At 49.6% G+C, this 18,343-nt stretch overlaps 1 protein-coding gene across 1 annotated transcript; it reads left to right on the plus strand.

Moving 5' to 3' along the window:
- Positions 1–471: 471 nt before the first annotated feature.
- On the plus strand, positions 472–17,698 carry NCF4 (neutrophil cytosolic factor 4). Its single transcript, XM_077807563.1, has 10 exons — positions 472–645; positions 3,860–3,944; positions 5,301–5,454; positions 5,773–5,843; positions 6,429–6,556; positions 7,544–7,601; positions 11,078–11,176; positions 13,397–13,527; positions 13,638–13,703; positions 16,498–17,698. The coding sequence occupies exons 1-10, from the start codon at positions 614–616 to the stop codon at positions 16,730–16,732; spliced, it is 1,059 nt and encodes a 352-aa protein (XP_077663689.1). The 5' UTR covers positions 472–613; the 3' UTR covers positions 16,733–17,698.
- Positions 17,699–18,343: the final 645 nt, after the last annotated feature.

Genomic DNA, 18,343 nt, shown 5'->3' on the forward strand with positions numbered 1-18,343 from the left:
CAGCCTCACAAAACCGAGGCCCAACTCTGTTCTCTGGGTGGCACGTGTCATTATCCAGGGAGGCAAGTGGGGTGTGGGGAGATGGACTACTTTTTGCCAGTCCCTGAGATCCAGATTTCTGCACAATGCCAGTCAGCCTTGCCCTGGCGTTTTTATTGGGCCTGATTCTCCACTGCTCTGCACTCTGCAGGACACCAGTGCAAAGAGAGTGTAAAATGCTACCAGCCTGGTAGCTTGTGACAGTCCCTTTGCACAGGAGCCACAGTTTCTGTGTGGTGACTGGCAGTAATGAGTCAGGCTCATCGGTCCCTTTTGACAGTCTGCCTTTCACTTCCCTAACATGGGGGAAGTTTCGCCACACATGCTGCAGTCACAAAGCTGCCTGGCTTATGGGCTCTCTTTCGGTAGCACTTCCTCAATCTGGTGGGAGCGGGAAACGACAGGCTTAACACTGATGTATTCAGAGTAAGATTCCTGAGGCCTTGCAGAGGGTTCCCAGTACATCCAGACTAACAGAGCTAGAGGGGTGGGGTCCTGTTTGCTCCCAGTCCACTAGAAGAAAGGAAGGGCTGGTCCTTTCTGGGGCTCACCTGGACACCAAGAAGCTGAAAGGATGTCTCTTCCCCGTCAGCTGCGAGACAAGAGGTGAGTTCCACAGAAACACTGCGATACCACTCTGCTCCTTCCCTTTTGCTTTGTCTGTGAAGAGACACTGCCTGGGTGTGGCAGCAGCCACCAAAACATTGGGCTTCCTTTGTGTGTGTGGGAGCCCTCAGTTTTTAAATAGGAATAGCCCCCCTAGTGCTATCAGGGGCCCCATGGAAGGCTCCCCATCCAGGGAGGGCAGCAGGTATTTGCCTCTTTGTCCTTCCTATAGTTCCACCAGGGGAGGGTAACTTTAAACTGCAGCTGGGGCTCTGCAGCAAAGGCTGGCTGTGACCCACGGGCACATCCCGTGGCCGCTCTAACGGCAAGTGGTGGCGCCTCCCAAGTTTGGAGTTGTGTTGACTAACTCCGGCAGAGCAAGAGATTGTGGGCACCTTGCGACACTACAATGCCCTTCTGGGTGGACTCTCCACCGTCAGAGGCCCCTTGTTCTGGGGTCTGATGGGAGAAGGGAGAATTGATCCCCCTTCCATACTCTTTGCTGAGTGGGAAAATATTCCATTGCTAGAACTGGAAACCACCTTTTCCCCATTTCCACTGCTCCTCCACTTTCTTCTCCAGCACTTTTACTTCAGGATTAACACAGAGAGAGCTCTCACACGGTGGCATGTGACTGAGGCAAATGAATGTGCACCTCTCTGTTTTTATCAAGGGGGTTGGGCAGAGAAGGGCCTTAAAAGAAGGTGAAAATGGTCTGGTCAGACCTGTGAGCCCATTACTCTTTATTGTGTATACAGACAAAAGTGAGATAGGTGCCCATGCTCACCTTAGGCCAAGGCAGACTGGTCTACAATTATTATCCTAATGTAAGCGGGGGAATGGTCCCGCTATTGTGAGGAACTTTCCTGGCTTATACAGTATTCCAGTGGACTTAAGTAGCAGAAGGATCTGAGTCCCCACTCCCTTTACCCAGAGACCTGCCTGACCTCGAGGGCTCCCCTTCCACTCTCCTGTGTGGCAGAGTCCTCATAACCCCAACAAGGCTGGGCCCAGGATTCCTGGGGGGCTCGACCCCTAACCTTGTTGTGGTCACTTAGGGCAGGGGCTAAGGTGTCCCCACTCTGGGGTGCTCTTTCCACTCTGGACGCTTCCCTGACCCACTGACCATTGCATATAGTTCAAAGCAAACACAATTTATTAAACAATCAATTTTTAAAAAATAAGTAAGAAATGGGAAAGGTAAAAGGAAAACGCGTCACCCCGCTCTGTGGCACGGGGACGTCACAACCAGCGTCTCTGGAATGTCAGGGCAGTTCAGTCTGTTCCTCATACGTCCCAGGTCTCCTTCTCAGGCCCCGGCTGTGCTGCAGGGATGCTGCGGGTCAGACACTTGCTCTGGCCGTGGCCACATGTCATCAGGCTCTAGGCAGCAGGACCCTTCCCAGTGTCGCCTCTGCCCCGTTGGGGTTATGATCCCCCTCCAAGTCTAGCCTGCAGGGCCTCTTGGCTGGGGGCGTCTCCTTGTGCTGGGTCCGCTGCCCAGGGTCCCCCCTCGCTCTCCCCAGCTGCTCACTGCACTCGGCTCTGGTCTGGTCTGCTCCAACTCCAGCTCCAGCACGGCTGCTGCTCTCCCTCCAGCTCAGCTCCCCAGGCTCCTCCTCTAGCCCCTCTCTGGCTCTGGCTGCTGCTCTCTCCTTAGCTCTGCCCTTCTGGACAGGCAGCTCCAGCTCACACTGAGAAGGACGGGACCCCATGCTCCTGATTCTCTCATTGCCCTGCCTGCCTCATCAATCAGGCTGACCTGGAGCATTGTCCTCTCCCCATTGGCCCTGAGGGCTGTCAGTCTCAGGATCTTGATTCCTCTTCAGCCGTTCCCCTTTCTTTTGGTCCTGGGAGAGGGCCAACCAAAACCCCCATTACATTTCAGAAAGGGGCCAACAGTGCCCTTACACCAAGTTTTCTATATACTGTAGGATGGTCAAGAACGTGCCCCGTTGTCTGCCAGCAAAAGCGCGCTAACCCAGACCCTTCGGTGGGTAGCCCTGCTGGTGTGGCTGGACCTTAGAGCATGGGGGCAGATTTTCAGACTCACTGCATACCCACAGCTCTCACTGATTTCAGTTGGAGTTGTATGTATTCAATGCTCCTGAAAATCAGACATCGGAGGTCTATACAGTCATCCTTGCAGTTTGTGGGACCCCAGGCTTCCAGAAAGAGAGAAATCGGGGCATGAATTGCCTTCTTCTTGCTTCTGTTGCTGTCTGGTGCCTGGCAGCAAGATGTTGCCTTCCCCCCCTGGCTCTACTGCCTGCGAGGGTGTTATAAATATAAAGGGAAGGGTAACCACCTTTGTATACAGTGCTATAAAATCCCTCCTGGCCAGAGGCAAAACCCTTTCACCTGTAAAGGGTTAAGAAGCTAAGGTAACCTCACTGGCACCTGACCCAAAATGACCAATGAGAGGACAAGATACTTTCAAATCTGGAGGGGGGACAAAGGGTTTTTGTCTGTCTGTGTGATACCTTTGCCAGGAACAGATCAAGGATGAAAGTTCTCCAACTCCTGTAAAGTTAATAAGTAATCTAGCTAGAAAATACGTTAGGTTTTCTTTGTTTAATGGCTTGTAAAATTCGCTGTGCTGGAGGGAATGTATATTCCTGTTTTTGTGTCTTTTTGTAACTTAAGGTTTTGCCTAGAGGGATTCTCTATGTTTTGAATCTGATTACCCTGTAAAGTATTTACCATCCTGATTTTACAGAGGTGATTCTTTTACCTTTTCTTTAAATAAAATTCTTCTTTTAAAACCTGATTGATTTCTCATTGTTCTTAATATCCAAGGGTTTGGGTCTGTGTTCACTTGTACAAGTTGGTGAGGATATTATTATCAAGCCTTCCCCAGGAAAGGGGGTGTAGGGCTTGGGGGAATATTTTGGGGGAATAGGACTCCAAGTGGTCCTTTCCGTGTTCTTTGTCTAAAATACTTGGTGGTGGCAGCGTTTTACCTAATCCAAGGGCAAAGACTTTGTGCCTTGGGGAAGTTTTAACCTAAACTGGTAGAAATAAGCTTGGGGGGGGGGTCTTTCATGCGGGTCCCCACATCTGTACCCTAGAGTTCAGAGTGGGGAAGGAACCTTGACAGCAGGGGATAGGACCAGCCCAAGAGTTGCAGAGCTTACATGGAGCCATTAGTTTGCTTGTGCCAAAGGCCAACACCAGCTGTAGTAACCCAGCTCTTTCTTCTCTTGCCTTCCAGTGACTTTGACCAGCTTCCAAATGAGGTGCCTGTCTCCGCTAACATTGCAGATGCCCAAGAGAAGAGCGGCTTCACCAGTTACTATGTAAGAGAGAGACTCTCTCCATGTGCTCACAGGTGTGACTGGCTCAGCATTGGGCCAGGGAAATAGGATGCAACGTGCCTGGCCTGATGCCGCTAGGCATGGCCTGCTGTGTATACAGCCTTCCGGTCTCCGTGTTGTTGGGTGGGGCCTGCCTCCCTCTGGAATGGGGTGGTGTCTGTCACAGGTGCACCCTGACAATCCAAGTAGCTGTGGGTGTGGCCTGACAGTGATGGGCTCTTTGGCCCTGCCTGTTTCCTAAGTCTTTCCATAGCCTTGTATAGGAGATTCAATGGGGATAGGGGGATAGACAGTCTGACAAGGAATAGCCCATCTTGGCACGTGCAAATTAGGAAGCTCCCTCCTCCACAGAAGAGGATGGGAGATCAGGACAGTGAATCACTGGAACACCAGGGAGGAGAACGGGAGGGAAGGAGGAAAGAGGGGCGTGAGATGTGCAAAGAGTGAGCTCTGGATGAGGTCTGCTCAGTGTGCCCTCTGCTGGGTAGACTCCTCTTGCCAGAGGCATTGACCACTGATCTCCCACTGAGGGTCTGCAGGGTTTAGACTCGGCTGCAATAAGTCTTGGCTACTATCTGCTTAAGTCTCCTTGGAGTGTCTGGGTACCAAGTGGCACAGGGTTCAATGCTTGGGAATCAGGCCGTCCATTAATCACAGCAGACCAATCTGTTTGGGAAATCAACGGGAGTACTGTCTGGTGGTTAGAGCAGGGGACCCAGAGTCAGGAAATCTGGGCACTGTTTCTGACTCTGCCACTGACTTGCTGCATGACCATGGACAAGACTCCTAGGCCAGAATGTTCAAACTTGTGCGCTTGAAATCAGCAAGAGTTATGAGTGCTCAGCACCTCTGAAAACCAGGACCTTAAATTAGGGGCCTAAATGTGGATTTAAGATGTCCAAGGAACCCAAGCTTTAAAATATTATCTTTAATCTCTTGGGAGCATTAACTTCCCCATCTGTCAAATGGCAATCATAAAGTGGTGTCCTGCCCTCTGATGGAAGGTGTTATATGAGAGTAAAGTATTATTGTTAGCATTATCTAAAGCCTCAGATCCTCCCAGGTTTGCTGTGCGCTTGATGGTGTGGTAGTAAACAATCACAGTGACTTGATCCATAGGAAACTTGGGGACACAGGCAAAATCAGCCTGGCGTGGTTATTATTTTATAGCACCCAAAATGCCAGATTCTTAACAGAAAGCTTACCTTCTACTCCAGCCTCCTGAAAAAACAGCCCAGACAGTGGACGGCTGGCTATATCCATCCGCTCTGTGCCTCACTTGCGCTCTGTAGATCTTATTAGGTATGCATGTGGCCCTCACTCCCTCTTCCCCTTCAGGTGTTTGTCATTGAGGTGAAGACAAAAGGAGGTGGCAGATACTTGATCTTCCGCCGCTACCGCCAGTTCTACGCCCTGCATAACAAGCTAGAGGAGAGATATGGGGCAGAGAACAAAAGCAACACCTTTGCCTTCACCCTCCCCGTGTTGCCAGGTAGGCTGTTGTCGAATGCAGCCCTGTGCCTGCTTGCAGACATCCTTGGTAGTTATTCTAATCTTAGCTTCTCCTAGTGGAGCTCATTGCAGGGAAAGGTGCCGGAGTCCTGGCTGTGAGAACCAGTTCCCAGCAATGGTGGTTGTAGAGATCAGTGCAGGTGTAGTGGCTGGGGGATTTCCTCCAGCAGGGGTCACTGATGTGGAAAGTTGGAAATTCTTTTGCCTGTATTTCTTGTCCCAGATGCTACTGTCATATTGCTTCCTTCCCATTTTCTTTTTGGTAACTCTTATGGTTTGTTGGTTTTGTGCTTTCCAGGAAAGGTTTATGTTGGCGCGAAAAAGGAGATTGCAGAGAGCCGGATCCCTATCCTCAATATTTACATGAAGGTAAAGCTTGAAGTTAGAGTAGAGTTTGTTGTGGGTATACAGAGTCAATGCTTTGGATAGGTCCCATTTGAAATCATCTTGGATAGCTATGTCCATCCCAGCAGGGGGTACCTGGCTCTCTTTATCGTGCTCACCCTGAGACACCCTACTTCCCCGAGTCACCATAACACTGGGGAGAGAACTCCTTCGTGTGCAGGTTGATTATGGGCCCTGTATTAAATGAGTGGCTGACTGGGGCCTGCAGCAGCGGATGGGCTGATAGGCAGTGATGGGAGCCTGCCACTGCCCAGCTCTGCCCTCTCCCCACAGGGATTGCTGTGATTCTGGGGTGGGAGGATGACAGGAAGAGGGTGAACGTCCCTGGAGTAGATCAGGCATACCGGCAACACATTGGCCAAGGCCAGCAGTGAATAGAGGCAAAACCAGCAGCTGCTCAACCCTGTCCCACTTAGAGGGGGATTTCTGACAGTGATGCATCTCCTTTGTGTGTCTGTAGGTTGGAGAGGTGTTTCCATTACCCAGGTAACATACAAAGCGGATCTCTCTCACTGGTGTTATTCTGCTTCCTTGTCTCCCCTGACACAGAAGCTGCTCTGCCTGCCCAGCTGGGTGCTGATGGATGAACACCTACGACTGTTTTTCTACCAGTCGGAGTTTGACTGCGAGCAGGTGCCACAGGGGCTGCGGCGGCTTCGCCCACGCACTCGCCGAGTGTAAGCCTCTGCTGTGTTTCCTCCTGGGTGCCTGCTCGAAGGGAGGGTGTCCAGCGCACCTTGAGGAGATGGAAATTGGGGAGTCCCAATGTGTCCCCCAAATAAGTCAGTCAAATCCTACTCTACAGCTTGTCTGTGCCATGTAAACTGGACTGTTCCCACACTCAGTAGCTAACCCTCCAGTATTCAGGCTGCATTCTGTCTAAGGCCAGGGAAATGCTGAAAGGCCATTGGCACTGTTTTAAAATGGTGCCCCACTCATTGCGCTAGTGACTCTGTTCCAGTGATCTCTGTAGGGAGCTGTGTGTGGTGTGGGCAGGCCAGGACTGGGGACTTGATCCTGCACTGCTGAAGTCAATGGGAGTTTTGCCATTGATCTCAACAGCAGTTGGATCAGATCTTAAATGAATGTGGAGACTCAACTGGTCCCCATGCCTCACCTGAGCAGGGGCCTATCCTCCAGAGCAGCACTGGGATCCCACAGGAGAGCTGTGCTGTGTAGAGCAAAGGAGAATGAATTCCCCTCCCAACCCAGCAGCATGTGTGTGTGAAGGCCTGGATTGAATTAACACAATCCTTAAGGCTGAGATTTTTCCAAAGGAACTAACTAGCCCCCCAGGGCAAGTCTCACTTCCCTGCTCAGCGGAGCGGGAGAGAGGGATTCCTCCAGAGCGGGGTGGGTAAGGGAGGTCTAAGATTCTGAGTACACTGTTGGAATTCCCCTCTGTGCTCAGCAGAGGGCTTTGCCAGGCAGGGTTTGCTGCTGCGACACACGAGAGCTGAGAACACTGGGGTTAATGTAGTCGTGTCCATGTCTATTTGCTCGACTCGCATGTCGTGCCCAGATACTCTGGAGCTTTGTAAAGTGACTTGTGACTTGGATCACCTGCCTCCTAGATGGTGAGGAAGCAAAGACTGTGCTATTCAGCTGCTTTTCTTACCGCTAGAAAGGGGTGTTTACCTTCCCGTTGTCTCCTTCCTCTGCAGCAAAAGCATTGTGCCCCAGGCGCCCGGTTTTGACCGCATGGCAGCTCCGCGGGCTGAGGTGGGTACCCTGTGCAGCATGTAGCAGGTTGTAAACAAAACTGCTTTTCCACTTACGGATCTGTCTTATTACATCTGTGCCATTCTTGGGAGAGGTTCATGTGTTGGGGGAGGAGGGAAAATGGAATAAGCATAGATAGGAAATTCCTCTCACTTCAGTGCAGGAGACGGGAAGGGTAGGAGAGACTAGTGTGCGGTGAAGCAGAGGACTGAAGATATATATAGACTGAATCCCCCCCTCTGCTGAATAACAGGAGGGTCTTATTGGAGGATCAATATGAGCTGAATCTCAGAAATGACAGAACATAGAGAACTCAGTGCCAACTTTTCTGCATTTAGGGGGCGTCACCCATAACCTCAGTCTCAGGCTCCGATTCAGCAAAGGACTTAAGCACATGCTTAGCTGGAAGTATGTACTTAAGTCCCATTGCTTGCTGTAAGATAAGCACGTGCTTAAATGCTTTGAATCAGGGCCTGCAGCATTCTCGTCACCAGGATTGGAAGAGCAGGGAAAACCAACACTCCTGTTCCAGCCTCAAGACCTAAGCTGGGAAGGGGAAACTCTTACAAATGGAAAGGGGTGGGGAGAGAACGTGAAAGAGTGGGGGAAAGGAGAGAGAGAGATAAAACACAGAAGGTAAAAGTAGATGGGACAAGGCTGAATCAGACAAGAGATTTCATGTGGAGAAAGGGGTTTGGTGGAAAAGAGAACGTTTCAATAAACTGAAAACTTGTAAAAGGGGGAACACTTACAGAACTAATAGTCCGAGGGAAAAGTTGGGCATTGGGAAAGATACACTCAAAATCCAGGAAGATACATGGAAAACAGGAAGAGCAAAGGGAAAAGAAGGAGAAGAACAAAGGAGAGGGCAAGTTCCTGACCCCACCCCCTTCTCCTTTAAGTGCATAGAAAACTTGTTTGATACAAGATTTTGAATCTGCCATTTGATGGCGATTTGGATGTTTCCAGCTGCTTTAAAAATAATCTTTCCTGGCTTTGGGAAAGACGAGTTGACACTCCTTCCTCAGCCCCAGCTCCCCTTGGGTATTTGTAAGGCTGACTGCATTCCTTTCTGTCACTAACAGGAAGTGGGGGCTTTTCAGGGCATGTGGCTGCAAGCCTCTTTCCTGTTTGAGCACGCAGAGTTGGCTCAGAGTTTTCCTGAGTTGGAGTGGTTATTTCCCTCTGTCAAGACACAAGACACTTGCACTGTGAAGCTGGTGTGGGAGGCCCTTCTTAAGAGAGACACTAAGCTCCTTTTTTGGGGCCCCAGGGTGGAATATGTTGGTATGCTCTTGCTTCTCTAAGGCAAACGTAAGGGGACTCTTGCCCCTAACTAAAACTCAGTGGGGGTGTTTGGGTTGGCTACCTCCCAGTACAAAGGGGAAGGGTCAATGGGAAATCAGGACCCTGAGACTGACAGTCCCCAGGAACAACGGGGAGAGGCCAATGCTGCAGGTCAGCCTGATTGACAGGGTGGGCAGGCTAATCAGGGAGTCAGGAGGCCAGGGGGGTCCCGTCCTCTGTGTGAGCTGGAATTGCCTGGGTCAGACAGAGGGGCCGAGCTAAGGAGAAAGCAGGGGCCCGGAGCTGAGCTGGGGAGCAGAGCTGTGCCAGCCAGAGGGGCCAGAGAAGCAGCGCAGGAAGCAGGTCAGTGCCGGGAGCAGAGTCACCGAAGAGGCCACAGAGCAGACCTGTGCTGGGAGCAGAGCTGCAGCAACCAGGGCCAGAGGGGCCAGAGAAGCAGCCCAGGGAGCTGGAGGCAGAGTGGAGCTGGAGCTGCAGCTGGAGCTGGATCAGTCCAGAGCCAGGTACACTGAGCAGCTGGAGAGAGTGAGGGGGGAGCCTGGGCAGCGGGCCCAGCACAGGGAGACGCCCCCAGTCAAGAGGCCCTGCATATTATGTAAATGGGGGAATGGTCCTGCTATTGTGCGGAACTTTCCTGGCTTATATACTACTCTAGTGAAATGGGCTAGCGAAAGGATCTGAGTCCTCGCTCCCACTTCCTTTACCCAGAGGCCTCCCTGACCTGAAAGGCTCCCCTTCCACTCTCCTGAGTGGCAAAGTCCTTGTAACCCCGACAAGGCTGGGCCGAGGATTCCTGGGGGGCTCGACCCCCAACCTTGTCATGGTCACGTAGGGCAGGGGCTAGGGTGTCCCAACTCTGGGGTGCTCTCTCTGCACTAGATGCTTCCCTGATCCACTGATCATTACATACAGTTCAAAGCAAATACAATTTATAAGCAGCAATCAATTAAAAAAAAAAAGAAGAAATGGGAAAGGTTAAAGGAAAACACGTCACCCCGCTCTGTGGCACGGGAACGTCACAACCAGCGTCTCTGGAATGTAAGGGAAGTTCACAGTCTGTTCCTCACATGTCCCAGGCCCTGGCTGTGCAGCAGGGATGCTGTGGGTTGGACACTTGCTCTGGCGGTGGCCACAAGCTCTCAGGCTCTAGGTGGCAGGACCCTTCCCAGCCTCGCCCCTTCCCGTCGCGGTTACGATCCCCCTCCAAGTCTGGCCTGCAGGGCCTCTTGGCTTCCTGACTCCCTGATTAGCCTGCCCGCCCTGTCAATCAGGCTGACCTGGAGCTGACCTCTTCCCATTGTTCCTGGGGACTGTCAGTCTCAGGGTTCTGATTTCCCATGGACCCTTACCCTTTCTTTTGGTACTGGGAGCTAGCCAACCAAACACCCCCACTGAGTTTTAGTAAGGGGACAACACAAAGGAAAGGGGGCTGCAGCCAAGGGGAAATGCCATGGAAAGGTTTACCCAGAATGTATTCTGGAACAGAGGGATTCCAGCGAGACTTTGCCTTTGAACTGCCCTGCTCTGGGGATGCACATTTCCATCCCTGGGCACTAGCAGCTTGGAATGGTCTCAAAAGCAGAAATTGTTTGGGCCATGGTTTTGCCCTCTGGCAGATCTGAATGTTCAGTGTAAGGCTATTAGAAACTATGGGCTCAGTTGCTTTGAGATCCTTTTCAACAGCTGAAGACAGCAGCTCTTGGATCAATCATTCTCCATTGCATCTGTACCCTTTTTTTAATTAATAGTTACTCTAGTTTATGTGGTTTATGAAAGCCTGTTTAAAGAGCTATTTATATTAGTCACTAGCGAGAGGGGATGGGGTGTCCGTCCTCCATTACGAGAACCACCATCTTCTGAGATCTCAGTCTTTATTTGTTATTCTGAATAGCAGAAAAGATCTGAGGGGCTTGAGGCTCCAGTTCTCTATAGGACCTTGTACAAACATTTGGATCTGTGATGGGAAGTGCATGTTGCTCCAACTCTCCTTGCTTTCCGGATCGCTCCAGCTCGCAGTGTGCATCTCAATAGCAGGGATCTATTAGGCAATATGCTCCCAAGAATGTGAGTTACAGGGAAATAACCTTTTCCTGTGAGTATGCCAGACAGGGAAAGCAGAGTTCTGTAACTCTGAATTTATCATTGAAATGGTGATTATTTCCCCCCAGGCACTGTTTGACTTTCTTGGAACCAGTACACTGGAGTTGAATTTCAAGAAGGGAGACTTGATCTATCTACTCAGCAGGATCAACAAAGACTGGCTAGAGGTAAGACTGAGGTTACTGGGGCTATGCTAGAGTTTCTGAGCTGTCAATGTACAGCTGACATTAGTCCATGAGAGACTAAGGCCCAGATCCTCAAAGGTTTTTAGACGCCTGACTTCCAGTGATTTCAATGGAAATTAGCAGTCTAAATAATTCTGAGGATCTGGGACTAAGCCTCTATCTCCATATTCCAGGGTCCTTCCTTTCTAGGCTCTGTTTGGATTTTAGGTTTCCTCTCCTTTGGTGCTTGTGTTTTACTTGTACTCTCTTTGCCTGTAGTGCACTCTAGAGTATGTAGAGTGAGTAGAACACACACAGGCCACAGAAAAGAGAAGCAAAAAGAAAAGGAGGACTTGTGGCACCTTAGAGACTAACCAATTTATTTGAGCATGAGCTTTCGTGAGCTACAGCTCGCTTCATCGATGAAGCGAGCTGTAGCTCACGAAAGCTCATGCTCAAATAAATTGGTTAGTCTCTAAGGTGCCACAAGTACTCCTTTTCTTTTTGCGAATACAGACTAACACGGCTGTTACTCAGAAAAGAGAAGGAAACTCCTGTTCAGATGTGATTGCTTGTGTTTGCATTACTTGTGACACACTGCCCTCCAGCCCCACCTGCACCGCCCTGTTTTGCGGGGACTTGGGCACTATGAGGAGGTAACAAGAATGGGCTGCAGGAGCATGCTGGATGTCTGCTGATATGGTATCTCTGCTTTCTATAAGAGGACAGCCTTCATGGGGAAGTATCTGATGTCTGTATATCATACACTGCTCCAGTCCTTCTGTAGCCAACCACCCAATCCAATATTCCTGTTACAGGTACGACATCAGGTCACTTCCACTACAGTCATCTCATTATGTTGATATAGTGTACTTGGACTTTCAGAAAGCCTTGGACAAGGTACTATATCAAAGGCTCTTAAGCAAATTAAACAGCCATAGGATAATGAGGGAAAGTCCTCTCATGGATCAATAACTGGTAAAAAGATAGGAAACAAAGGATAGGAATAAATGGTCAGCTGTCCCAGTGGAGAGAGGTAAATATCTGGGTCCCCCAAGGATCTCTACTGGAACCAGTGCTGTTCAACATATTCATAAATGATTTGGAAAAGTGGGTAAAACAGTGAGGTGGCAAAGTTTGCAGATGATACAAAACTACTCAAGATACTGAAGTCCAAAGCTGACTGTGAAGTTACAAAAGGATTTCACAAAACTTGGTGACTGGGTGACAAGTTAGTAGATGAAATTCAGTGTTGATAAATGCAAAGCAAGGCACATTGGAAACTATAATCCCAACGATACATGCAAAAATGATAAGGTCTAAATTAGCTGTTACCACTCAAGAAATAGAGTTATTATTTATAGTTCTTTGAAAACATCTGCTCAGTGTGCAACAGCAGTCAAAAAAAGCTACAGAATGTTAGGAACCGTTAGGAAAGAGATAGATAATAAGACAGAAAATATCACAATGACACTATATAAATCCATGGTACACCCACACCTGGAATATTCTAGGCAGTTCTGGTCAACCCATCTCAAAAAAAGATGTATCAGAATTGGAAAAGGTACAGAGAAGGGCAACAGAAACGAAGAGAGATTAGACTAAAGAGATGTCTAAGGCGTGGTATGGCTGCGGCCTATAAAATCATGAAAGGTATGGAGAAAGTACAGAGGAAAGTGTTAGTTACCCCTTCACAGAATGAAAGAATTGGGGGTCATCCAATGAAATGAATAGGCAGCAGGTTTAAAACAAACAAAAGGAAGTACTTCTTCACACAATGCACAGTCAACCTGTGGAACTCACTGCGAGGGCATGTGGTGAAGGCCAAAAGTAGAACTAGGTTCAGAAAAGAACTAGGTAAGTTCATGGAGGATAGGAATCATCAAGGGCTATTAACCAAGATGGTCAGGGATGCAATCCCCTGCTCTGAGTGTCCCTAAACCTCTGACTGCCATAAGCTGACAGTGGATGACAGAGGATGGCTCTCTCAATAATTACCCTGTTCTCTTCATGCCCTCTGAAGCATCTGTCACTGGACACTGTCAGAGACAGGATACTGGGCTAGATGGGCCATTAGTATTACCCAGTATGGCTGTTCTTACATGACCATATCTGGGGAGTTCTGGCAGTCATCTCCATGGAAATGACTCACATTTCCACAGCAGACCACCTGTAGCCAAAATAGTGCTCTCTTTGTCATTCTCTTCTTTCCACTTGTCCCAGGGAACCGTCCACGAGGCCACTGGAATCTTCCCATGTGCTTTTGTGAAGATCATTCAAGACTTACCCCCGGAGGAGGGCACTATCAATTGGCTGCGCTGCTATTACCAGGATGACGCTGTCAGCAGCATCAGGTAAGGAGACGATGCTTTCAGGTGATGCTGGAGAGATGCCCGCGCTCCTGCAGCCCCGTCAGGGAACTGCTCTGATCATGTGAGATGACGATATCTTTTCCCTCTTCTAGGGACATATCAGTGGAAGAGGACCTGAGCAGCACCCCATTGTTCAAGCACCTCATGGCATTAATGAGGTACAGCACAGGCAGATGGAGGTGCAGGTGCTATCGGATGCAGAGAGTCACTCCCAGGCATATTTCCTGAGTTCCTCCCGCTCCTGGCTGTGTTAGGGTCTGTCCAGCCACCCCAGTGTTCTGGGCCTGACATACTCCTCCCTATTAACCTGGAGAGTTGGCAGTTGTCACAACCTGGCCCAGGACCAACCTGTATGGTCCCTAGTCTGTTGTGAATGGACCCAATGACTGGGTCCCATGTGCTTCCAAGCCAAGTGGGCCTGGGCAGAGTCTAGTCATTGCTTCTAGCTGTTGGACTCTAGGGCACACTCCCAGGCTCAGGCCTCTTGTCTGACACCCTTGGGATGTGGGGGACCAGTGTCCAGCCACCCTAGACAGTCATCTACACAGGAGAGAAAAGGTATTGCCACCACCGTGGAGACATCTGCACGGCACATACTATGTTGTGTCCACACACAAAAATGCTCTTTATTTTTACAAGTGATGCCAGCATCATTGAGTGTGCACCTCCTCTGAGCAAGTCTTGATAATGTCTCTGCCCACCCTGTTATTTATGAGTGGTATTGTCGTAGTGCCTAGAACCCTAGTTATAGACCAGGACCCCATTGGGCTAAGTACTGAACAAACACAGAGTCTACCCCAACATCCTTGCCCACTGTTGCAAGTCCAGTGTGGCTGGAACTCACAGGCATTGCAGTCACATAGACATGGCTGGTTCTCCCATCTCAGCCCACCAATGCTTTTCTCTACTCAGCCCTAAGCTTGCCAGCCCTAAGCTTATAGAAATAATGAGTCCAGGCCCTCAAGATCATGAGATTGGCTTGAGACTCCTGAGACTTTAATTATAAATGTTGGAGGGTTTTTTTTTAATTTACCTTTTTGGCATTTGAAAAGGGTCACATTTTCAAATTATTTTCTCAAGCATGAGGTCTGAGATACCCATGTAATCAAATGACTCCAGGAGCTGGGGCTTTAAGAAAAACTTGCAATAAAATTGAGAGACTTGGCAACACTACTGATCAGTGACCTCTCTGCACTCTGTTAACACCTCCCTTTGGTCTTGGCTCGCCTTGTTCTCTCCAACCTGGTTTTAGCAGGCCTGCAAGCCACTGAGCCATCTATCACCTGGCTTGTTGTGACTGACAATCCCACAAATAACAAGCTGGACACATGGCAATAGGCAATAGAATTTCACTATAGTTTTAAAACTTGGAGTATTAAAAATCAAACATGGGGACCAGTTTCCTTCCACTCTTATAAAGGAAACAAACAAGGGGGAAAGGGTTTTTTTATGAATTTACCAATTTTATATAGGTTTAATACACTATTAAACCAGTAGACCAAGAGACCCAAGAAAGAACTCTGCGTGGCTTGAAAGCTCATCTCTCTCACCAACAGAAGTTGTTCCAAAATAAGATATTACCTCACCCACCTCGTCTCTCTCATATCTTGGGAGGAACGTGGCTACAACAACACTGCAAACAAATATTAAACCAATAAACTATTTTACTTATTGTAGAGCAGTTTTTTGTTGGGCCACTCATCTGGGAGTTGGTGGAGTAGCATCCCCTATGTTTGCCCAACCTCTGAAAGGGATAGTAGAAGAAGCATTATAACTTCATTTTGAATGACAGTGGAATTACAGATATACTCACTAGGCAATACTGCTCCTGCCTCCTAACTGCTCCAGTTGCAAATTCACCTATCCCTGGCAGTCTAGCTGGGTTTCTGTAATGGTGTTTGAAACACTGGTTGTCTACTAGCAGCCAAACTCTATAGTGTATCCCTAGTGCAGGGGGCGGGGGGGGGGTAAATTATGGTCCAGAGGCCTCATTCGGCCCTTCAGACATTTCAGAGCTCCAGCCAGGGAGCAGGGTCCAGGGCTTGCCCTGCACCAGCGGGGGAGTGGGGTTGGGGGCTTGTTCCGCTCCGCGCATGCCAGGGCTCCGTGCGGCTTCCAGAAGCAGTGGCATGTCCCCTCTCCACCTCCTATGCATAGGGGCAACCAGGGGGCACCGCACACTGCCCCCTCAGCTCCCATTGGCCGGCAATTGTGGCCAATGGGAGCTCCAGGGGCAGGGGCAGGGGCAGCACCTGCGGATGGGGCAGAGTGCAGAGTCACCTGGCCACGCCTGTGCATAGGAGCCGGAGGGAGGACATGCTGCTGCTTCTGGGAGCTGCTTGAGGTAAGTGCCACCCAGACCCTGCATCCCTAATCCTCTCCTGTGCCCCAACCCCCTGCCCCTGCCCTGATCCCCCTCCTGCCCTCTGAACCCCTCAGTCCCAGCCCAGAGCACCCTACTGCACTCCCAACCCCTCATCCCCCACCCCAGAACCCGCACCCCCAGCCGGAGACCTCACCCACTCCCACACCCCAACCCCTAATTTTGTGAGCATTCATGGCCCGCCATACAATTTCCATACCCAGATGTGGTCCTTGGGCCAAAAAGTTTGCCTGCCCCTGCCTTAGTGAGATGCATTGCTGGCAACCATTTTCAATAAGTATTGGCCTAGTGCAGATGTACTCACAGAGGCCAGTGTTCGAGTGAAGGGCAAAGAGACCCCGGCCTCAGCTTCATATCTGTATAGTGTTAATACACAGCACAGTATGGGCACAGCTGATCTGACACCTCCCATTCATTGGCTTGGGAAGGGTTAAATATCTTCAAAAAGCTGGGTGTGCTGCCATTCTTTAGAGTTCTGCTTAGAGGGCTGCTGTCTTTTGTACACTAACATGCAGTATGTTCCTGGCATTGTTTGAACCCTAGGGTTTAATCCATTTTTCCTCTCCTAGGAGAGAGTTTGACCGTGATGACATTGTTCTGAATTACCGGGACTCTGAGGGTGACCTGATCCGTCTGGTCTCTGACCAGGATGTCGAACTCATGGTGTCTCAGAGCAGGAGACGGCCCTCTAAGAAGCATTTTTTCCCTTGGAAGTTGCACATCACCCACCAAGATGACCTCAGTGTCTACAACACCAGCCCAGGAGGAGACACTAGTCTGGCACTAGAAATGAAAGGACGGTGACTGCCACAGGGAGCTGTTTCAACAGGTGGCTGCATCCCTCCATTCACTGTACCGACTGCTTCTTTTAACTAGGCTTGAGACAGGCAACAATCACAGCAGGTTAGATACTGGTGCCCCGGGACATGGAACAATCAGAACAAGTGGACCTACTGGCGCCTGAGAGCAGAAGTGCTGAGGTGTCAGGGGAGCCCTGCAAGCCCAGGCACCTCAAAGACTAAGTGGACATTGTTAGTAAATGTAGTTAGTAAGCTGGCTGTAAATAATTGTAATTCTGTGTCCGTGTTGGGTTTGAAGTGTTGTTTTGGCTGGGAAGAGAAGATGTGCTATTGTGAATTATGCCTTTAAGGGCTGAGCGCCCCAGCTTGAAATCTGGGGCCGACTGGAACTGGTCACGGAATAAAGCAGAGCTCTGTCTAGCGCCTTTAGCACTGAGTGATGACAGAACACCACAAAAGGGAATGGGAAGGATGCTGGGGGACCCCAAATGGCCCCTGGGATTTGCCATGCTGCTGGGTCACCCTACAGTGAGGAGGATAATTTCAGGGGCTTTTATGACAAGCTGTTCCTGCTTGTCTAAGCCCAATCTCCCATAGCAACGTCTCTCTGTGGGCATGAAGATGCCAGCATCTCAGGGTCCGTGTTCATAGAATCATAGAATATCAGGGTTGGAAGGGATCTCAGGAGGTCATCTAGTCCAACCCCCTGCTCAAAGCAGGACCAATCCCCAATTTTTGCCCCATATCCCTAAATGGCCCCCTCAAGGATTGAATTCACAATCCTGGGTTTAGCAGGCCAGTGCTCAAACCACTGAGCTATCCCTTCCCCTGTTCTCTGATGTCTAGGTTCATTCCACAGATAGTAAATCCAAATGGGAATCAGAGTAACAGCCGTGTTAGTCTGTATTTGCAAAAAGAAAAGGAGTACTTGTGCACCTTAGAGACTAACCAATTTATTTGAGTGTAAGCTTTCGTGAGCTAGAGCTCACTTCATCGGATGCATACTGTGGAAAATACAGAAGATGTTTTTATACACACAGACCATGAAAAAATGGGTGTTTATCACTACAAAAGGTTTTCTCTCCCCCCACCCCACTCTCCTGCTGGTAATAGAGAAAACCTTTTGTAGTGATAAACACCCATTTTTTCATGGTCTGTGTGTATAAAAACATCTGTATTTTCCACGATATGCATCCGATGAAGTGAGTTTTAGCTCACGAAAGCTTACGCTCAAATAAATTGGTTAGTCTCTAAGGAGCCACAAGTACTCCTTTTCTTTTTTCCAAATGGGAATGAATCCCTCAGAAGGGAGGAGATGAACCGTGGCTGGCGAGGGGGCATCACACAGTAACACTGTCCACTGGCTGGGGGTGCACTGGTGGTTTAGGATCTGCTCATGACTGTCCTGTCTGACACGGCTCCTCAGGGAACCCAAGGGCTTCTAGTGTTTGTTCCTTCCTGCTGGCCCTACACAGATCATCTACTTGCCACAGTTTGCAAGGGGAGAGTGTGATGTTCTGTACCTCATGGGAACACCTTACACCCCCATGTTCATCCTTATAATATGATTGTGTGGTATCTAATGCAAAGTTTGTCATGTCGGGTGTCTTTGGAA

Source organism: Eretmochelys imbricata, chromosome 1 (assembly GCF_965152235.1).
Source record: "Eretmochelys imbricata isolate rEreImb1 chromosome 1, rEreImb1.hap1, whole genome shotgun sequence".
NCBI lineage: Eukaryota > Metazoa > Chordata > Testudines > Cheloniidae > Eretmochelys > Eretmochelys imbricata.